This window comes from Ctenopharyngodon idella, chromosome 18 (genome assembly GCF_019924925.1).
Source record: "Ctenopharyngodon idella isolate HZGC_01 chromosome 18, HZGC01, whole genome shotgun sequence".
In the NCBI taxonomy this organism is placed as follows: Eukaryota; Metazoa; Chordata; class Actinopteri; order Cypriniformes; family Xenocyprididae; genus Ctenopharyngodon; species Ctenopharyngodon idella.
Window position 1 is genome coordinate 33180082 of NC_067237.1, and position 23618 is coordinate 33203699.

The following is a 23618-nucleotide window of genomic DNA, read 5'->3' on the forward strand; positions in this document are numbered from 1 at the left end:
CGTTCATGACATGTCAAATTGCCGTAATTATGAGTCTGTTTAGTTGCAACTAGAAAGTCCATCAAGTTCATAGCTTCAGCAGTTATAAGTGGTTAGTTATCAACATATTGCTGTTTTATATGTCATTGCATAGTCAATGTTACCTTGGGCACTTTCTGTGTTTCTTTAAGATAAGAATTGAATGATTTTGGTTCAGATTCTGATTCCACTCTAAACAGTTATAATTCCCTTATGACTGATGAGATTTTCAGTATTTAAAGAGTAATTAGGCCTAATTATATACTTAACAAATATACTATTTTATTTTATTATAATTACTATTATATATACTGTTTTGTTTTATTAAATATACTTATTTTTTTATTTTTTTTTTATTTCAAATGACCATTTATTTGGGTCAAAACCGTGAATGTGTATCTTTATCTTTATACGTTAATACAGTATATACTTAATACAGTAACATTCAATAATTATAATGTGAACAATGAGTGATTCAGTCAGTGAATTGTTAAATTGATTCAAACCAATATGAGTTGAGACAGATTTTTTAATCTTTTAGTTTGATTCATTAAAAAGAACCGGCTTTATCTTGCCTCTGAATAGTGATGCAGGAAACACTGTTGTATGTTTGGTTAGCATTGACAGAAAAGCACTGTTCAAGAACCGTTAACAGAACCATGAAAAAATCAAGAAAAAAATCATTCCCCCTCCCTCAAACCTATTCAAGATATTTCAAAAGAATTTAGGTTAATTAATGCAGTGATCACTGATAGCCACCTCATAATTACTGGAATTCCGTCATGATGTGAACACAACTTAACATCCCGTGTGAATTTTGCATGCATGTTGTGATGCTTCTCTCTCTTCTGTAAATGTGATAAACCTCTCCAACTATGACAATGTCCTTGTTTCTTGTCATTCCCGTTTCCTCTGGGCTCTTGCACCAGGAGGAAGGGACTGTGGTCTTCTGCAAGGTGTGTGGACAGGTTTCCTCTAACATCTCTCTAGGCCAGTGCTCTACAGCCAGACCAGCTGCAGAAATCAGTAGAATACTGTCATCATTTACTCACGCTCATGTCGTTCCAAACCCGTAAGACGCAAGTCTTCTGTGCAAAATAGAAATGGGTTTGGAGCAACATTATATGACAGTGAATGAAGACACTGAACCAGATCTCTGCAGCTTTCTTGTTGTGAATTCCGGCTGTAGTGTACGGCCTTATTTCATTCCAGTTGATCAGTTTTACTGGCCAGGTTTGAGCAGCACGAAAGCTTTCACACCCATTGAAACCCACCTCACTTCCTGTCACTCGTACTTCCCTCAAGAGCATGCCGCACCTGCTCGAGTTACCTGGCATGAAACCTCACAAGAACGATTATCTTCAATAACTGAGGCTGCTAATCCTCAACTTCCAAAAGTGAAATTTCTGTCATCATTTACTGACCCTCATGCCCTCAAATAAATATTTATATCTAAATTTGAGTTGTTTGTATTTGATTTACATATAAAATTTCCATCCATTTGGATTACGCCGTTTTAACATTAACTAAGGAACTTAATGTGATGCATATTTGTCAGTCATACATAAATGAAATGGGTAAGATTTCTGGTATCTGGAGAAAAAAAAAAAACTGGAAAAAAAAATCATGGAATAGTTGGTAACATTTTACAATAAGGTTGAATCTGTTAACATTAGATAACTATATTACAGTACCTGTCAAAAGTTTGGAAACATTACAGTTGTTTAATGTCTTTGAAAGAAGTCTCTTATGCTCACCAAGGCTGCATTTATTTAAACAAAAATAAGGAAAAACAGTAATATTGGAAATATTATTAGCTGTTTTCTATTTTAATATATTTTAATATGTAATTTATTCCTTTAATAGCAAAGCTGAATTTTCAGCATCATTACTCCAGTCTTCAGTGTCACATGATCCTTCAGAAATCATTATAATATGCTGATTTGCTGCTCAGGAAACATTTCAAGTTATTATCAAAGTTCAAAACAGTTGTGCTGCTTGTTAACATTAACTAACAATAAAAAATACTTATACCAATTAGTTGGTTTTAATTTCGACATTTACTAATACATTATTAAAATCAAAAGTTGCATCTTTTAATATTATTTAATGGGCCTGAGCTAACATGAAATAACAATGAACAGGTGTATTTTTATTAAATAATGTCAACAAATATTAATAAATACTGTAAAAAAATGTATTGCTCATTGTTAGCTAGTTCCCATTCAGTCAGTCACGTTCGACGTTACATCGATACTGACGTAATGGGGTCTCGCTTGGGAGCCCAATCACCTCCAAGTGGTACAAAACGAGCCAATGGGAATTGGCCAGTGAGATTTACATGCCGGGCCACACCCCCAGCATCCAGGTATAAATAGGACCGGCATACTCACTTCCATTCATACTTTTGCTTCGGAGCCGAGCGGTTGTACAGCGATCGCTCTTTCCAATTCACCTCTATTGAGAGTACATTTCTGAGCATTTTAATTTTAATTGCTATCAGGAGAACACTCCGAAAACAGCAATTTTAACTGCTATTTTGCTTGCAGCTCGTCGTGGGATCTCTCTGCAGGTGTGATGGTGCATTCCAGCAGTGTTTGTATCCAGCTTTCTGTGTACACTGGCCAGCATTCGCCCCTGGGCGCTTCGGCTAAGAGTATTTCCCCTAAAAGAGCAAGCACGGGCAGCGAGCGTCTTTTTAAAGACACCTATCTGTCTGTGCATTCCTGGATGCGGTCGTTTCCTGTTTTCATCTGACGGCCACTATTGCTGTCTCACATGCCCAGCATGTTGATACAGAGTTCATGGGTGATTCATGTTCTCAGGGGAACATGATCATGTTGACACGCGGGTCGTGACTCTCCTTTTTCGTAAAGGCTTGAGTCCCCTTTGTTGTTGCCCAGCCGCCGCTTGTGTGTAAAAGCACAGCCACGGGTCAGCTCAGCACTTTGGGAGACTGAGGGTTACAGTGAGAGTTTTCTGCCAGGAAAACCCCCGCGGATCTCCCGCTCCTCAGCGCGTCGTGTGCCAGTGACAGTGCGTGTTGCCACGGAGACTCAGCGCGTCATTGGGCACTCCAGATGAGGATCAGATGTCGATAGCTGCATCGGTGGGAGGGCTGTTGTTCTCTGGAGAGGATGATGAATTTGAGCTTTCCGCTTCGGCGGTGTTTGCTCATGCTGAATCGGATTCAGAGTTGACAGCCATGCTTTCCCGGGCTGCCGCATGCTTGGACTCGTCTGAGCGATCGCGGCTGGTGGATCGGTTCTGGGCTCGGAGCGCAACGCTAAAGATCACCTTCGCCTTGCCCCCATGCCTTTTTTCCCGGAAGTGCATGAAGAGCTTTGGCAGTATGGAGGTACATTTGTGCCAAAATCTGTTCAAAGTTTTTCCTCTCTCAATACCCTCGTCTGTGGGGCGTCAAAGGGTTCATGGGGGTTCCTCGGGTGAACTGTGCAATTGCGGTGCATTTATGCCCGCAGAGTGCTGCCACCTGGAGGAATATTCTGTGGCTCCCATCCAGTGCCTGTGAGGTGATGGCAGCTCTAGTTGTTAAGCCTTGTGGTGCTGCTGGACTGACCGCCTCCTTCTTGCATGCAATGGTCATCCTGCTGGCCAAAGTAACACACAAAGGTAGTTCTGAGCCGGGGTTGATGCAGGACCCGCGCATGCTTACTGACCTTGCCCTCTGGGCGAGAGAAGTCGCAGCAAGGGCCCTCGGCCAGACGATGTCCACCTTGTGGTCCAGGAACGCCATCTCTGGCTAAACCTTGCAGAGATGCGAGATGTCAACAAAGTGCGCTTTCTTGACACTCCCATCTCACAAGGTGATCTCTTGGCGACACTGCCGGGGATTGCACAGCAGTTCCCGACAGTTCAGAAGCAGTCACTCTGCCATTGTGGTTCAGTCTGCTTGTCGCCAAGAACATCCCCCTGTAAGCAGTGCTCCGCCCAGGCTCAGCCTTGAGGCCGAGCCCTCTGCAGGAAGGTGATGCAGCCTGTCCCCAGGTCACTGTTAAACCTATTTGGTTGGGTAGGTGGCCCTGGGACAGGTGACCCGGATTTGCAGGGAATGGCTCTTTCTCTGAAGGAGGGCTAGGTGGAGAATCTTACTACTGTTCCGCCATTGGCCCAATGGCCAGTGGTCCCAGATTCTCAAGAAAGAGTGGTTTTCTGACTCTTCGGTCATACAGGGTGTGCATGGGCAGTGAGCGACGCTCTTCCTTCTGGCGAAGGACGCAATAAAGCCTGTCCCTCCAGCCGAGATGAAGGATTACAGTATACAGCAAGTATACAATCCTTCATTGTACCCAAGATAGCGGGGTTTATGGCCGGTCTTGGATCTGCGTGTCTTGAATCGGGCCCCTTACAGGCTTCCGTTCAAGTTGCTCACGCAAGAATGCATCCTCATATGCGTTCACCCCATGATTGGTTTACAGCAATTGACCTGAAGGACACGTACTCTCGTTTCACCTCAACACCTCGACAGACCGTTTCTTCGAGGGTGGAGCATACCAGTACTACGTCCTCCCCAGTAGGCTGTCCCTGTCTACCCGCATCTTTCCAAAGCCGCGAAAGCTGCCCTTACCCTGCTCAGGAAGGTGGGCATTCGCATCTTGAACTATCTTGAGGACTGACCCATTCTGGCTCACTCTCGAGATCAGTCATGCAAACACAGGGACCTGGTGCTCAGGCACCACAGCCATCTGGGGTTTCGGGTCAACTGGGAAAAGAGCAAGCTCTTCTCTCTGCAGAGCATCTCTTTTCTCAGTGTGGAGACGGATTCGGTCAGTAGGACTGTGTGTCTCGCCAGCGAGCACGCACAGTCGGTGCTGAACTGCCTGAATTCGTTCTCACAGAAACAGTGGTTCCACTGAAGCAATTTCAGAGGCTCCTGGGGCATATGGCATCTACAGCCGGGATCACACCGCTCGGATTGCTGCATATGAGACCGCTTCAGCACTGGCTAGACAGCCGAGTCCCGAGTTGGGCATGGTGCCATGGCACGCTCTGTGTGGTTATCACACCGAGCTGTCACTGTACATTCAGCCCGTGGTTGGACCTTGCTTTCTACAGGCCAGGGTCCCCCTAGTACAAGTGTCCAGGCATGTTGTTGTAACAACGGATGCCTCCACCACCGGCTGGGGTGCCATATGCAATGGTCATGCTGCGTCGGGCTCCTAGACAGAACCCCTACGACGGTGGCATATCAATTGCCTTGAGTTGCTAGCAGTACTCCTTGCCCTGCACCGGTTTCAACCGTTACTGCACGACAAGCATGTACTGGTCCGGATTTACAACACATCGACCGTAACTTACATCAACCACCAGGGTGTTCTACGCTCCCGTCGCATGTCGCAACTCGCCCACCATCTCCTCCTCTGGAGTCAGCAACGGCTCAGGTCGCTATGCGCCATTTATATCCCGGGCGAACTCAATCGGGAGGCCGACACGTTCTCACGACAGCTCATGCTTCCGAGGGAATGGAGACTCCACACCCAGGTGGTCCAGCTGATTTGGAGCCGATTCGGGGACACACAGGTGGACCTTTTTGCCTCCCAGAAGTCCGCTCGCTGCCAGTGGTTTTATTCCCTGTCCAATTGGACCCGCGGCACGGATGCACTGGCACACAGCTGGCCCCGGGTACTACGCAAATACGCGTTTCCCCCAGTGAGCCTTCTCGCACAGACACTGTGCAAGGTCAGGGAGGACGAGGAGCAGGTCTTGCTAGTTACGCCGTACTGGCCCAACTGGACCTGGCTCCCAGAGTGATGTTCCTCGCGACAGCCCCTCCCTAGCGGATTCCCCTGAGGAAGGACCTGCTTTCTCAGGGACGGGGGAACCATATGGCACCCACGTCCTGACCTCTGGAACCTCCACGTGTGGTCTCTGGACGGGACGCGGAGGACTTAAGTGGCCTACCGCCAGTGGTAGTTGACACTATCACTTCGGCTAGAGCCCCCTCTATGAAGCGCGCTTATGCCATGAAGAGGAGTCTGTTCGCTGAGTGGTGTTCTTCCCACCGGGAAGACCCCCAGAAATGCCCGGTCAGCTCTGTGCTTTCCTTCCTTTAAGATGGTTTGGAGCGGAGGCTGTTCCCCTCCACCTTGAAGGTCTATGTGGCCGCCATTGCAGCACATCAGGATGTGGTCGGTGGCAGGTCACTGGGAAAACACGACCTGATCATCAGGTTCCTGAGAGGCCATCCCCTGAGTAATGCCCTGTCCATTCCATCCCACTGGTATGGAAGACTTCTCGGGCTTACTCCAGACGCTGGAAGGTTACGACATCGGTAGCATTTGCATTTGGGCACGCTACGGCTTGCCAGCATCTGCTTCCCCAACGATTGTAACGTGGTTCAGTTGCTATGCCGTTTTCCATTGGGTCCCCATTAAGTCAGTATCGACGTAACGTCGAACGTGACTTGTTGAATGGGAACATCTAGGTTACTATTGTAACTACGTCCCCTTGCCATAGCCCTGAGTCACCACTGAATGGCCAGGTACCCTGGCTCGGCTCCTCAGCAAAATATGAATGGAAGTGAGTATGCCGGTCCTATTTATACCCGGATGCCGGGGGTGTGGCCCGGCATGTAAATCTCACTGGCCAATTCCCATTGGTTCATTTTGTACCACTTGGAGGTGATTGGGCTCCCAAGCGAGACCCCATTACGTCAGTATCGACGTAATGTCTCCGTTCCCTCCTTCAGGGAACGGGGGTTACAGTAGTAACCTAGACATTAATGTTAGTTAATGCATAAACCAATGTTAACTAATGGAACCTTATTGTAAAATGTTACAGAATAGTTTTATTGTTAACTATTTACATCTATTTTTTTTTAGTCATATTTTCAAAATGCATGTATTCAAATTGATTAGAAAACAATTACATGTATTCAGTTAAAAAGTATGAACATGGTTAAAATATGGCTAGCTGTGGAACAAGCAATATTCAATTAGTTAAGGTGTATAAGACTGAAACAAATTGGATTTATTGATGATAAATATATAAACCTGGTTATTATATATTTAAAACACCTTCAGTTTATTAGTACCATTACAGAAATCTTACCTGTTTAATTTATATATGACTAACAAATATGCACCACATTAAGTTTATTAGTTTATTTATGTTGAAACTCTGTATTCCAAATGGATTTTTATATGCAATTTAAAAACATAAATCTTAAATTTAGGCCTGAATATTTATTTGAGTGTGTCGTGGAACCTGTGGAACACAGAAAGAAAATTTTACAAGAATGATTATTCCTTTATGCAATGTAAGTAAATAATGAATGACGAATGAGCTCCAGAAAAGACAAAACAGCACCTTAAAAGTATCATAAATGTAGTCTATGTGACTCATGCTCATGCATATATTCCAACTCTTCTGAAGGCATATAATAGCTTTGTGTGAGGTACACACTCAGAATTTAGGTCAAAATTCACAAATATATCACATATATTATATATCACATATCAAATATATCACATATATCACAAATATATTGCCTAACTTCTTTTATGTTCCATGCAAAAAAAGAAAGTGGCAGCATGTAAATTATGACAGGATTTTCATTTTTTGCTGAACTAACACTTTACTGACAGCCACCAAGGTTGTTCTGCCTGAACTTGCTTTTTTAATCGTGTTCAACGTTTGTGGTTAATTTGGGTACACGAGCTTGGGCTTCAAGAGGTTTTAGTTTGGTCCTGATGTTTAGGTTGATCTCCTCTCCAACTCTCCAAGTTTTATTTATTTTGCTTTAATCAAAATTTACCCTGCTGGCAAAAAAAATATTCCCAACTTCACTCCGCTACTGCATTGACATCTGTATGGTTTTGTATACAGCGGTCGTTGAAAGACGTTCCATAATATGGTGAAATCACTGGGCAGTCATAAAAAATTTCAAAATCAAATTAAAGATTTATAAAGTGAGATCATTTGTATGAGTGCCAGAGGTCTGTCAGATTAAGGTTATATGTCTTACCTCTGTTGAAATTAAGGCTACAGGCTACAGGCTACAGTGCTTAAAAAGGGATTCCAGCTGTTTGAAAGTGTGACTAATTTATGAATTCTGCTTCCTTTATGAAACTCCAATTCATTCTGAGGGAGCAAAAGCGGAATGCTCCAAATATAACCCTGCCCTGCTCTGGCAGCACCACCGTTCCCAAAGCAATTAGCAAACTGAAAGAAAAATGCAATTACAGTGGCTCGTTATCATGGATTTATAAATATAAGATTCCGAACTGTCCAAGAAAAATTAATTGCAGAAGTCAAAGTTAGCTGCAATGCAATACTGTCAGTCTGACGCAGGGCCTAAGCGGCGCGCTGAGGGTCCGCAGTGGTGAATAAACTGACTGCCTTCAAGCATCTGTTATCTGCCCATTAATGATATGAGGCAGACCACAGGTGCAGTATACAAGAGTAATCTTTTGTACAATTTCACATCATGATTCCCTAATTATGATTCAAATTAGAATATAATGAATTTATTTATGACTTAACATTGTTAATATTTCACTTCTGAAAAGTGGTTTTAGACCATTATTTAACACAAATCTGTCTCTGATTATTATCCCCACTATGAGTCAGTTAGACCTCCTCTTATAACAATATTTTTGTAAGTAAGGTCACTCCTTATCTTTTCTGGGTCTCATGGGTAAATCTTTCCAAAAAAAAAAAAAAAAAATTGGTGCTGCTTTTCTTATATATCAAAAACAAACAGTAAAAAAAAAAAAAAAAGTATCAATTATATGTATCCCCACAATAAATTGTCATAAAAGCAATGTGGGGATGCCTATAGACCAAACACATAATACGCATGTGCATGACGTTACAGTTTTCACAAATTTGCGGTTTTGTAGTTGACACAGAGACAATAACAGTACCATTTATCATTTTCAAAAGTTTGAGTTTTCAGGCCCCCAAAACACCGTTGTCGTGTAAATGAAAAGCCAAAATGCATAAAAAGTTTTCATTTTTTTGTTGAAAAGGGTGTAGTGTAAATGGCCCTTTAGTTTTTGGTGACATTTTTTATTTGACAATGCAACAAATGGTACCATGAATAAATACTAATAATTTGCATACTAATATTTACGTAAAGACTTTGTTTAATAATTTATAATTTAAGACTTACTTAAACAGTTTATGTCATTGAAATCATATTTATATTAAAGTATAAAATAAAAGTTTAAGATTTTTTTAAAAAAAAAAAATTTTTTAAATTTTAAAAGTTTTTTCTCTTATGCTTTTGATTATTCCTTAATCAAAAATACAGTAAAAATGGCAATATTGTGAAATGTTATTATAATTTAATTGTAATTACAATTTTTGTTTTCTGTTTGAATATATTTTGAAATGTAATTTATTCCTGTGATGCAAAGCTGAATTTTCAGCATCATTACTCCAGGCTTCAGTGTCACATGATCCTTCAGAAATAATTCTAATATGCTGATTTGCTGCTCAAGAAACATTTCTGATTATTTTTAGGATTATTTGATGAATAGAAAGTTCAAAAGAACAGCATTTGTTTTTTAAACAATCAATATCTTTTGTAACATAAATGTCTTTACTGTCACTTTTAATCAATTTAATGCAACCGTGCTGAATAAAAGCATACATTTCTTTAAAGAAAATCTTACTGAATCCAAGCCTTTATATATATATATATATATATTACAGTAATGAATATGAGATTTATTCACATCACGGTAATGAGAATGGGGTGGTGGTGCTCTAAAAAAAAAAATAGACTTTTCATTTAGCGCAATATAATTTCTTTTATCTTTTTTTCCCCTTTTTTTTAATTTTGCAGATTAAACAAGCCTTCTTAATGGGTCACACTTGCAAAGCATTTGTTATGTTTGTTATCAGTCAGAATTACCTCCATTACCTCCATCGCTACTCTGCCAGTGACCGACATCTCCTCTGATCTCCATTAACCTGATGAGGTCTCTTGCACGAGCATCGGCCATCTGCCATCATTGATTGATCTGGCCGCCCCTCTGCTTACCGGGAACCATAAATGCTGTTACAATTCACAAGTCAGCCATCCATCCCTGACTACATGGATGTCCTGCCTCACCCAAGCACAGCTATGGTGTTATACAGGAACATTGTCATTGAAATGCAACTAATAAACATAGGAATCATAGAAGAAAAACTTTTTTTTTATTTCAGTGGTCCACTTTAGACATTCTACCATGTAACTTTGCAACTACATGTAAAATACTAGTAATTAGAGTATTAGTAATCAGTCTGCTTAATATCTGCTAAAACTTTATTTTGATGGTTCCCCAACAGAAATTCTGCTGACTGTAAGTGACTTTGCAACTACAGGGGTTGAACAATGAAACTAAAATGCATGGTTTTAGACCACAATAATTTATTAATATGGTGTAGTGCCTCCTTTTGTGGCCAATACAGCATCAGTTCATCTTGGGAATGACAGATACAAGTCCTTCACAGTGACCAGAAGGATTTTGAGCCGTTTCTCTTCCAGAACAGTTGCCAGGTCACTATGTGACTTGCTGCTCCAAAATATCCCAATGTGGCTCAAAAATATTTAGATCTGGTGATTGTGCAGGCCTTGGGAGATGTTCCACTTCACTTTCATGTTTATCAAACCATTCTGTCACAAGTCTTTCTGTGTGTATTGGTGCATTATGATGCTGATACACGGAACCCCCTACAGGGTACAATGTTTGAGCCATTTGGTGCAAACGGTCCTCCAAAATGGTTGGGTAGTAGCCCAACAAGCACAGTAGGGAATGCCATGATATTGCAGCCCAAACCATCACTGATTCATCCACGTGCTTCACTCTGGGCAGCAACAGTCTGGGTGTTAAGCCTCTTTGGGGATTCTCCACACCGTAACTCCCACAGATGTGGGAAAGACATTGAAGGTGGACTCATCAGAGAACAATATATGTTTCACATTGTCCACAGCCCGAGATTTGCAATGTTGTCACTAGTGAAACTGACATTTGGCTTTGGCATGAGTGACCAAAAGTTTGGCTATAGCAGTCCAACCATGAATATTGACTCTGTGGAGCTCCTGACGAACAGTTTTGGTGAAATCAGGAGAGTCTAGGTGTGCATTTAATTCTGCAGTGAGTTGGGCAGCTGTGGTTTTATGTTTTTTGGATACAATAGAGGTTAGTACCTTGACATCCCTTTCAGACAGCTTCCTTTTGCTTCGACAGTTACTCCTTTTGGATGTAATTCATCCTACGTGGTGGTATGCCAACATTACCCTGGATACCATAGCTCTCGATACACCACAAAGACTTGCTGTCCTGGTCACAGATGAGTCAGCGAGACGTGCACCAACATTTGTCCTCTTTTGAACTCAGATATGTCTCCTATTATGTTGTGTGGATTGCAAAATTTTATGTACAGCTGTGCTATTGCTCATCATATTCAACCTTCACACTCTGCTCTTACTGATGGAATGAAAAATCAGTGAAGATTGGCCAACAGGCCACGCATTTATAGGCATGAATCCTCCAACACTATATTTGGCCAGTGTTTCAGTTTCATTGTCCAAGTCCTAACACCTAACCCAGTGGTTCTAAAAGTGTCGGGCACACTCCCCAGTGGGGGCACACAGGTACTGCAGGGGGGCGCGGAAGATCAGCAGAAAAAAACACCAAGAAAACAGCCGTTGCAACGGCGTTCAAAAGTGTGAATAGTGGTTGGCGCTCTGCCCTTATAAAGCGGCACCGAACGCCAATTCCACTAAATAATTCTTATTCAGTCCGTTGACTTGTCACCATCTAAACAAGCCCGACATAAAGTTCCTCACCATAGAAAAGCACTTCTTCAGCGGATGGCATCACCAGCTGCTGTTGTAAACACGTCGAGAAGACTGTGAAAAAAGCCACTGCAGCCACTGATTATATATTGTTCATGCAAACCATCACTGAAATATTTAATTTTTTAATCTAAATTAAAAGTTATGCTCTGATCTATTAATGCAGTGTGCCTCACAGTTTTAGCATTTTCTCTGTTTGATATTTTCCTTGTAAAGGCTTTTAAAAATGGTCCTTGTTGTCAGTATTTATGAATAGCACTAATTTTATGCAGAATTACTTTGGTTTTCTGTAGTAATTCAGCCCATAGGGTGTTGTGAAAGTGTAATTGACAGAAGTTTTGGATGAATGTTTCAGCAAGTGCATTTTGAAGTCATTTCCACTAGGACACTTTTTGTGTGACTTGAAGAATCTGCAAATATTGAGCAGTGTTTTTCACTGCACTATGATGAATACGGTCAAATGAGAAGTAGACTGGAGCTTCACGTAAAGAAATCCAGCGTGCATTATCAGTAAAATCCACTTGTGTGAAGCAGACACGGTAATGTTTGAATGCCGAACACCTGAGTCTCATTGGCTCATCTGCTCTCATGCCTTTGATGTGGTGAGAAGCTTGTATTGAATTTGCAGTCATCATTAGCCAAGCGATTCCTCAGTCAAGACCTTTTCAGAGGCTGAGCACGCTTGACTGAAAGCTCGCTGTGCAACGGCAGATAAAATCACCAAACCATGGCATGAAAACAAAGCTGTCAGCCAGTTCTCTAAATCAAGTGAACCTATGTTAAAAACACAAAATATACAACCAAGTCCAAAGGGGATATTTGTTTTTAACAACCTTACAAGTTTGAATAAACCATCAAAATATGTGGAAAATATATATATATATTTTAAAATATTTTAAATATGAGGGAAGAACGAAACACTGAACTTGGTTAAGGTATCTATCTAGCAATTTTTTTTTTTTTTTGGCAAAAAAGACAACATCCACAGCTACAGGTTTTATTTTACTATAGAAAAATCAGAAAAAAGCATACATTGACTACAAAATAATAAGTTATTAATATTTTGTTCATTCTCTCTTGTTTTTTCATGTGTACATAATTCATTTGTATGACAGCCTGGCCAAATTATGTCAGCACAATTTGGCATTGCGTTATCACAAATAAAACAATTGACTCCAATAAAACAATTTATAACAAGTAAATAATAATTAAATAATTAAAAATAAATAAATAAAATGTAATTAGAGAAAAGTTGGTGTTCAACAAGGTCACTCCACTGTTGAACATCATAAAATGTGTATATTTCATTGACAGAAGTAATACAAAATATTTGTCCCTTTGACACTGGGATTATTTATTGTATCTCTTTTATTCCTAGCATACACATCACAAGTCATTGTGTTACTCACTGCATCACGTACAGGATGAGTCAGTCTCCATCACTCTGTAAATCTGTAAATGTCAGAAACATAAAAACACTGTAATTTTGTTCCTTTTTTTCTTGAAAAACAAGAAAAAATCCTAGATGCACTTTTGATGGCAAAATTTCCACTAAGGTAAAAGTTGTTAGAAGTTACACAAGTCACTGGTGTGTTCGATTAAACTTTCTTTTTAATACTGACTAAATGGATAGTAACTGTTTTATTTACTCAAACTCAAGTTTTATTTGCAGTTGGTTGGCTTGGCGAGTTTTAAATTTGGACCCTGGGTATGAATAATAAATGCATTTTTGTATAACAAAATGCCATTTTTAATTAAGAAGAGTTTAGTATTTGCAATGCAACATTACATATTTCATACAGGCATGTGACCTTATTGGTTGATTCTGAGTCTTCAGTACTTCCTGTTCCTGTCATATGTACAGTAGCATGTCCTGGTCACTCACAGTGATGCTGTGTGTCTCTTATAGCTGGACGCTGAGGCCAGTGAGCTGCTCAAAGAACTTCAGAACAAGCTCAATACGGTCCTGGATGAGCTCAGCGGGGTCTTCGGCTCCAGGTAAAGTATCAAGGAAAACTGAATAAAGTTGTTTAGCCGGTGTACATGTAATGATATTTTGGTAACACTTTACTTAAAGCCTTAAAGGTATTCATAATGCATGTTAAAGTGGCATTATATGTTTTCATAAATAATTGTAACCAAAATGCATTATAATATTTGCAGAAATGGGTTGTTTATCATGCGTTTTAATGCATTATACTTTCTAAAGGTTGTTCAAGTATTATAATGTATTATAACTGTGGTTATAATCTTTAATGAGATCATACTATGCATTATAAGATGCATTAAACTGCATAATTAATGCATTAAAAATACATAGGATCCATATTATTGATTTATAGCTTTGATTACGTCTGCAGAGATGAAGAAAGTTAATGCATTTAGATGAAAAAATGGGAAATCATTCAAGGAATCGTTCAAAAATAAGACCTGCGACATTTATGGACAAAGTAAATAGCATCCATTTTCCATTTGTTTCATGTTGCCTTCCGTGATTAAAAAGCATAGACATACAGATGATAAATGATAAAATGATTAAAAAATAATTTTAGCTCAAATTATAAAAATGTGTTGAACATGGTTTTAAATCGAATTAAATCAAGTTGCGTGTAATTATGAATGTTGTTTAACACGTCCATCCGCAGTTTCAAGCCAGTGATTGAGGACTGTGTCAAACAAATGAACCAGGAGCTCATGCAGATGAAAGGAAATGCAGGGAACAAGAGTAACGCAGCCATGGACGCAGAGACTGTCCTGCGACCCCTCATGGACCTGCTGGACAAGAAGTAAGAAAACTGCAGAATTGCATTTCGTGAAACATGGTTACCAGTTGCATTTCTGTCTTTCACTCCATCCCTTCATCCCTCTTTTTTTTTCTCTCCAGCCTAATTCTGTTTGCTAAGATCTGTGAGAAGACAGTTCTCAAACGGGTTCTGAAGGAGCTGTGGAAAATAGTCCTCAACACCATCGAACGACAGATTGTTCTTCCGCCACTCTCAGACCAGACAGTGAGTGTAACACATGTCTTAGCCAAACGCACACACACATGATTTGAGTCTACTCTGCATCTGCTCCTAACAGAAGCTTATGGAAATGTGAGAGAAGACACAATTCCAGGGGCATCAGCTGAGTGTAGAAAGAAAGGTGTTGGTCTTTAAAAAGTGTTATTTAGTGGTTAAGGGATCTAAGATTAATGCTCATCATACTTACCAAGTAACACAAGCTGTTTTGTTTTATTGATTGATTGATTGATTGATTGATGGATTGATTGATTAAAAATGAAATATTTAATGGAGAGCTTTTTTTTCTCTTTTCTTTCGATTTATACCTGCAATTTAATTTAATTTAATTTGCACAGTGGTCCTCATCGTTTTAATATTCGTGAACATCATCATGAACAAACAAAATGTTCCTTCAGGAGTTTCCTGCCCATCTTCTTAAGCTGAATCAGCACCCAAAAACTGCCAAACACACTAAACAAATTCTGTTTCACTCGCTGAATGACACGTCTCCTGAGACAGTTCATTCCTAAAGGAGTGAATTTCTTTTTGACTCTTTGTTTTGTACTTTTGTTTAACAGCAAGGGGCTCAGATGATTTTCAGTGCTGCCAAGGACCTGGGTCAGCTCTCCAAGCTCAAGGTGAGGATTTTGTTTTGTAATCTATGCTAAATAAATTCTGGGGTCTCATTTTATATTAAGTGTCTTTAACAACTGTACTAACATTTACATTTAAATTAATTATTTGAATCAAATTGTACTTGCATGCACACCCTACAACCTACCCATACCACCAAACCTGTCATGAACTTACCCATAACCCACCTCAATAGCAACATAAACACATTAAGTATATTACTAAGTACTTTTACTTAAAATGACAAAAAAAACAAGGCCTTCGTGTGTTTGAACAAGACCCTAAAAATGGGAGGTAATTGGTTTAATAATCAAGCCTCTGAATACAAATCTGTGTGTATCATATTGTAGATGGGAGCGAGGCATGTTCAATTTAAAGTGTTGTTTTCCTTCCTGACAGAGGGAGGAAAGGCATAAAGGCTGCGACTGACAGGGAGTTTTACGTTTGTCAGATTTAGAAGGCAGCGATCCTCGAGGACACGGAGCAGCAGTAGATATCCTCCCTGAGAAATTACAGCAGGGCTTGGGGCTTTCATGTAGCTCCCGTTTTACTATGATTGCCGTTAAAATGGTTTCCAGCTTATGCTAAGGCTTTGTAGCTGTCTGTCAGAAGCTTCCACCACTGCCCTGATGCCCGTTTACATCATTGCAGTCTCTCTGTAGTCACGCTGGAAAACTTTTCCGGTTGTGAGAGATCTGCTGGAATAAATATATATCCGCCCCGCTTGAGGAGTTTAAGTCCAGAGAAGGACGAGCGCTTTGGATCTGAGCTGGTGTCAGACAGATGGAAGGTTTTTCGTGATTATGTCTCCACAGTTTAGTCTTGTTTGTCCCTTTCTCTCATTTCATATTGCATTGAGACATCTCTGGTCAATTACAGCTTTACCTCAAAATGCTTTTTATGGCTCCTGTTCTCTGTGCTTTAGTAATTGTGTATAACCTTTAAAACAACATTTGACACTGTAAAAGGCTGCCTATGTTGGCAGCTCACTAGGTTTTGGTACAGAATCTGCATGTTATTTACTACATTTTCACTATTCTACTGATTACCTTTGGTTGCTAAGGTGATTATCTGTGGTTGCTAAGCTGTTGCATTGTGCATCCAGTGAGATTTTTGAAAAGCTTTAAATGTGCAGTAACATTTAAAACACAATGAGTTATAAAATGTGCATTCAGTATTTGTGTTTATTGGTCAGTCTGAAAGCGTATACTGAGCTGAAAAGAGAGTTGTCAGTGGACGTACAGACCATCTTAACACCTGATCAATACACTCTGTCGAAGTGCTAAAGGTGTGAATGCATCTTTAAAAAGGTGACCTTAAACTGGAAGAAGTCAATGGACAGAATCAGCTCTTCCTACACAAACACACAGATGAACTTAAACTGATTTGATGTGGGATTAATGTTCACTCACAGGCCACCCTGTTATCACTCTCAGGCTTATTTGTATTAAACTTTGCACCGCCACTGACCTGTGAGATTAAATAAAATTGAAGTTTAACTGCCTGACTTCTTGTCTTGAATCATGGTGAGGCCTCAGAGTCTTCTGGGAGATGTCACATTTGATTTTAATAAGCGGTAAGGAGCTCTCCAAGAAAGGCCCTGTTCACCTTTGAATGTTGTATACATGCAAAAACTCACATTAAAAGACTGATGCACACTAGGGATTCTCAAAAATCCTGAAGGTTTTTTGGGGTTTTACCTGAATGTTCCACCTAATATCATCAGGTCAGGGTTCTGGTGAGCAACTGACTGGAGAAGCTGGAGGGAAAGTTTGAAAACAGTTGGCCATTTTAGAAAATGGAAAAAAGCAAAACGGCAAACATTACAAGCAAATCCGAATGCTCATTTTATGCATTGTTTTTCATCAAAATTGTTTAAAGTCTACATGAAACAGAAGTTGCGATAGGGTCATTCTATGTCAAATCAACCAAAAACTTCCCTGGCTCAAATTTTTGATTTTGTTAATATTTTTTCTGTACAAAGATAAACATAAATAGTGATAAAAGCCAAAATATTAAATGTCACTGATGTATATTTACTGAGTAATCCACTATTTTGGATTTTTCATTTTCACCTGAGATTTGGAGACATTTTACAGAGGTGTAAAAATGACTTTAGAATGATGGCAGCATCATTATTTTATTTTTACACAGAGATTGGTAGGTTTATTAGTAAAATCTGTTGAATTTACCAATCTTTGTTTTATTATATGCCAACAGTGACAGTTCAAAAATGCAAAAAGCACTTTGTGTGTTCCCTTTCGAAGGGGAACTCGCACTGCGTCCCCTAGGGGTCGCTATGGTGAAATGTTTCCAGCATTACCAGCGTCTGAAGCGTGAGTCTAAACACAACAATGAACTTGACATTGGCAGGCAGCAGCCTATGACGTCATATCCGGTGCGACTGCGAGAATAAAAGGGCACCTGTGAAATACGTCATCTTCTTTCTTGTCTTCAGGATACCTGTTTGTTTGAACGTGTGTCTAAACAAGGCGATTATGGCTAGCACTAGCGCCAAGTCTTTTAGGCAGTGTGTTCCTCTGTGTCAGCGTTATCTGACACGTGATTACACACACGATATGCACGATATGTGCATGGGCGAGGAGCACTGCGGCTGAGGCGAGTAGGAGACTGAAGTCGTGGGGCTCGCAGATGGAGCTTGCGGATGAATTCGAGAAAGGTATAAATATTTTTCATTCATCTGTGGCTGACGAGATCGAGCTGCCGGATTGTGATGATGTGTTGTCTCTCACGTCATCTGGTCTGGCAGCGAGCGCGCTCCTGGCTTTCAAGCCATGACGAGCAGGACAAGGCTGATGAGATCAATGATATTTCCGTGCACTCTCAGTCACCTGCCCCACATATGATGAGTTATTGGAAGTTATGTCCCACGCTACGCCGAGATTAGATCTGCCAGGGAAACATGAAAAGTGTGAGCGTAGCCACCTCAATGAACGTTTCCTGTTGGGACATAATCGTCCAGCTAGTACGAGCCTTCCCCTTCCCCCAGATCTTCACGCTGAGGTGGAGAGATCTTGGGGAAAACCATATTCAGCCCACATCCATCACACTCTGGCGAATTATGCTGATGTTGATGGAATGGGGAATATGGGTATGTGTTGATGCCTCCGATCAAAGAGACGCTAGCTAGCTTTCTCTCAGTGGGTGAGGCATCCGCATTAAAGGCTCAGTCTCTGCCTACTAAACCGTTGCACGTCACATCACGCCTTAACAGCAGAGCATATGTGGCAGCAGGTCAGGCCGGTGTGGTGCGCCACACCACAGATTTGGTTCTCTGTGCCACTAAACAAACTGTTGCCACGATCGGTCGATCTATGGAGGCCATGGTGGCTATGGAGAGACATCTCTAGGTTAACCTGGCTGACATCGGAGAGAAAGAGAAAAACTCCTCGATGCGCTGGTTTCACCATCTGAGCTTTTAGGCACATCTGTTGAGACGGTGTTCGGGAAGTTCAAAGAGGCGAAGTCGTGCTCTGCTGCTTTTAAGACCTTCATACTGCACCGGTCCAGGTCCACGCCTCAGCCCGCGAGGGGCTCTGGCCTGTCCCAGTCTCAGGACCAGAAAGCTAGTGCGGCCTCTCACACTCCTCCTCCTTCAAGGAGTAGATCATGGAGGAGGCGTGAAATCAGAAGGAGAAGAAAAGACCTAAGAGAAGTGATCTAAAATAAATGCGGTCAGTGTTTTTTGGTCCCAGAGGCAAAATAACATCTGCCTCTTTCCCTTGTTAGGCTCTCTCTGAGCCTACTTGGCTACTACGAGTGTCGCTAGGCCTCCTCTCTCTAGAAAAGAAAGCTCAGACCTCTGCTGGGATAGCAATTGTGAGTTGAGCCTCCTTGCCTTATCCTGAGTGTGGGGTGTTGCTAGGTATCCCCTCGATTTAGAGAGTCGTTATGCCGAGGCCTCTGCTCCTTGAGCTCGGCTATGTTTGATGGTAGAACTGTGAGCGTTGACGGGCCTTGCTAGAGAGAGTTATTTTCTTGAGGCTTCCGCTCCTTTGAGCTCTGCTACTTTGAGCTCCGCTAGGTTAGTGATTATGGGTAGTAGGCTCGGTGAGCCTCCTTTCAGGTCATCCTGAGCGGGGGGTGTTGTTAGGTCTACTCTAAATTCAGAGAGTCATCATATTGAGGCCTCCGCTCCCTGAGCTCAGCCAGGTATACTGAGTTGCTAGGCTTTCTGTGAGCCTCCTTGGCTACTGCAAGCATTGTCAGGCCTCCTCTCGCTAGAAAGAGATAATTTATTGAGGCCTCCTCTCTCTTGAGCTTAGCAGCTAAGGTCTGTTAAGTTGGTAGGCTCTCTGTGAGCCTCCTTGCCTACTTTGTTCGTTGTCAGGCCTCTTCTCACTAGAGAGAGTTATATTTAATGAGGCTTTGCTCCTTTGAGCTCTGCTCGGGTAGCGATTGTGAGTTGTAGGCTCTCTGTGAGCCTCCTTGTAAGCTGTCCTGAGCATGGAACGTAATTAGGTCACCTCTCATTTTACTGAGTCGTCATACTGAGGCCTCCGCTCCTAGACCTCGGCTAGGTGGTAAGATAGTATGCTGGGTATGACTCTCTGGGAGCCTCCCTGTCTACTAACCTTAAATGTGGAGTGTTGCTAGGCCTCCTAGCGTTTTGTGAGTCATTGTATTGAGGCCTCCACTCTGTGGAGTTTCGTGAACCAGTATTTTGAGAGAGCTTAGTTTTTTGAGCTTTCTCTGTATTGCCTTAGAGTGTTGCTTAGGCCTCCCTTTTGAGGCTTCCACTCTTCACGGTGGTCCTACACAAGTTCTGAGTGTTAGGCTCTCTGTGAGCCTCCTTGGACACTGGCCAGAATGTGAATGTAATCAGGTTTCCTCTCTCTAGAGTCTTCCTGATGAGGCCTCCATTCTTGAGAAGCTCCGGTCTATGATCATTGCTGGTGTACTTTAGGGATGAGGAATCCTTTGAGTCCTTTGACTTAGCTCAGCCAATAAGTCACCCATCCCTTCAGCAGTGTGGGTATTTCGTTCCCCATAGCAACCCCTAGGGGACACAGCGCGAGTTCCCTTTCGAAAGAAAACATCTCAGGTTACGCATGTAACCATGGTTCCCTGAGAATAGGAAACAAGACGTTGTGTCCCTTTGCCATGCTTCAGGCATGCCTGCACATGTCTCCATCAGTCAAGAAGTGGATGACATATTTCACAGGTGCCCTTTTATACTCATGGTCGCACCGGTGATGACGTCATAGGCTGCCGCCTGCCAATGTCAAATTCATTGTCGTGTATAGACTCATGCTTCAGACACTGGTAATGCTGGAGGCATTCCCCATAGCGACCCCTCGGGAACGCAGCAACTCTTTCCCTGTTCTCAGAGAACCATGGTTACATGCTTAACCTGAGACATTTTTTGCCTCAAGTTTGCATGCCTGTAACTCAAGAAATATTAAAGATATCTTAATATCCTTTTAGATTCTGCTAAACCTGTCAAACCTTCTTTTGGTATCTTCATTTTAAAGACCCTTGATGGTTAATTTCCAGAGATCTTAATGCAGCTAATAAATTGGTAGTAAATTGGTAAATTGTACACATTTTCAGTGGTCAAAAACCAAATGTGGGTCACTTTTTACACAACTTCTACTTTTTTTTCTTTTAAAGAGGAATATCTGAAGAACAAATAATGTTGGAACTAGAAACGTATCTCGTGTTTTTCTATCAACTCAATTGCATAGAACATACCTGTCTAAGTGCCATAAATATATCTTTTCCGAAGTTTGCATGCCTGTAACTCTAAAAGTATTCAAGATATCTTAATATCCTTCTAAATTGCCATTTTTAATAAACTTTTCTTTTGAAATCTTCATTTTCAAAGCCTTATATAGTTCAGTTCCGTAGATATGGGGATCTCAAAGCAGCTCCATGTTCAAATTGTTGAATTTTACCCATTTTCAGTGATTGAAAACCAAATGTGGTTCACTTTGCACACAGCTAATACTTATTTCATTTAAAAAGGAATGTCTGAAGAATAAATAATGTTTAAACTAGAAATGTATCTCGTTTCCCTCTATCAAAACAAATGCATAACACATAACTCTCTGAGTACCAAAAATCCATTAAAAATGGTTAAGTTGAGGCATGTTAACTTGCTCTCAAACATATTTATAAGAGTCTATATTTGAATCAGTTTTGGGGATATTTGAAAGATGGGATTTTGTTCATTTTAACAGCTTCTGAAGCTACCTAGAGTTAAACTACACATTACTGCATTGACATCCCTACGTCTATAAGATTGAATCATATAGGGCCTTAAAAATGAAGATTCCAAAAAGAAAAGTTTCATAAGAACAAGAATCTAAATTGACATTAAGATATCTTTCATTCTTCTTGAGTTACAGGCATGCAAACTTGAGGCAAAAAAAAAAAAAGTGCTTTTTGCCATTTTTGAACTGTCACTGTTGGCATATAATGAAACAAAGACAGACCTACCAATTTCTGTGTAAAAATAAAATAATGATGCTGTCATCTTTCTAAAGTCATTTTTACACCCCTCTAATTTGGCTCCAAATCTCAGGTGAAAATTGTTATTTTGGCACCCTCTACAAAATAGTGGATCACTCAGTAAATATACATCTGTGACATTTAATACTTTGGCTTTTCATTATTTATGTTAAAAAAAATATTAACAAAATAAAAAATTTGAGGTGGGACCTCTGGTTGAGTTGACACGGTATGACCCCGATCTTTTCTTTCCCTATTTTGACGTATATCCGAGTGAAACTGCTTCTTGATCAATAACAAATATGAGGTGGGAATTGATTTTGTCTATGGGGAATTGATTGGATGGTTGCTATTGGTGGATCTCATGTGAGTGACAGGTTGTCCCGCCCTTGCACCAGTAAACACGTCATCTGAGAACAGAAGAGATGTCACTGCAAGTGGTTATTTCATGAGGGCACATGAATTTAAAAAAAATAATAATGATGTGCACGGTTAAATTATTTATAATAAATACTGCAATATTACATAAAAAATAAGAATTATCAATTTTCATTTCATTATGACTTTTAACCCATTTGAGCGGTACAGTCCCACATATGGTACTTTAATTTCTGTGCCCCTGAGAGTACAGTCACACATACGGGATTTAGAATGTTCAGTGACGTCATATAACTGCCAGATTCAAACTGTGCTTTCGCGCTTTGGCTGGTGCAGAGCCACAGACTGATATGCTCAGCGCTTGTCATATATCACAACTATGCAGTGTTTTCAACCACATAATGTTTATTTTAGGTTTCAGACATTTAAATACACATAAGCACTAGTAAAACAATACATTTAGAGATTGTAAAATACACACTGATGTCTATGGAACTAGCAATAACAATCCATTCAAATATAATTTGCAGAGGTGTTTTATTCATTTCAGACACAGCGGGCCTAAGTAACTATAAAGTAGGGCTGGGCGATATGGCAAAAAAATAAAATCTCGAATTTTCAGAACGATTGACCGATTCACGATTTTGATTTCGATTTATTTTATTATTTTTTTTAACTGTTTAACTAGTCGCCTTAACTTAACTACAATATGATTTAAGTAACATTCTCTTTATTAACAATCTGGTTAAAAAAAAAGTTCCACTCCAAGTGCACCAAACATGAAGTGATCAACATGGTGTAAATGTAAAACAATTTGTTAAATATCTTTGCAGAAATATGCCTGAAATATGAAGACAAATGTTGTACAAACTTATCTTAAATACATTCTACTCAGAAATAATATAAAATAAGAAAATGCTAAATATTTCTTAGCCAAAAATAGCAATAAATAACACCAGTAATAGGCTATTAACAGCAAATGCGTTGTAAATACAGAAAACAACAGCAGCTTTCAGCCTGTTACCATCATGCAAACATGAAATATCAAACAGGTTTACAGTTGTTTGCATTCCATTGCGCTATTTGTCCTATTGTTTTTATGTTTGGCGGACATGTTTAGGTGTTGCACTTGTGTCTCGCGTCTTTTGCAGCGTCTCACCCATGAAACGGCATTCTAAAAACACGGCGGTCAAGTTAAAAAAAAAGCTCAACTCGCGTTTAATAACTTTGCACTTTTTTCTCATTCCACTGCCTGCCTCATTTTTATAACGCAATAACGGATTTCTGAATGAACAGCC

General features: G+C 40.6%; 1 protein-coding gene across 4 annotated transcripts in view; it reads left to right on the forward strand.

Annotated features, from left to right (window-relative positions):
* Positions 1-23618, forward strand: part of LOC127499461 (protein unc-13 homolog C) — a 219569-nt gene that overhangs the window by 168607 nt on the left and 27344 nt on the right. For 2 of the 4 annotated variants that reach the window (XM_051869802.1, XM_051869804.1), the window contains 5 exons: positions 948-974; positions 13743-13831; positions 14479-14619; positions 14718-14841; positions 15414-15473. In XM_051869802.1, coding sequence (XP_051725762.1) covers positions 948-974; positions 13743-13831; positions 14479-14619; positions 14718-14841; positions 15414-15473 — 441 coding nt within the window. The remainder of the gene's footprint in view (positions 1-947; positions 975-13742; positions 13832-14478; positions 14620-14717; positions 14842-15413; positions 15474-23618) is intronic. The other 2 variants (XM_051869805.1, XM_051869803.1) reach the window with 1 other exon arrangement.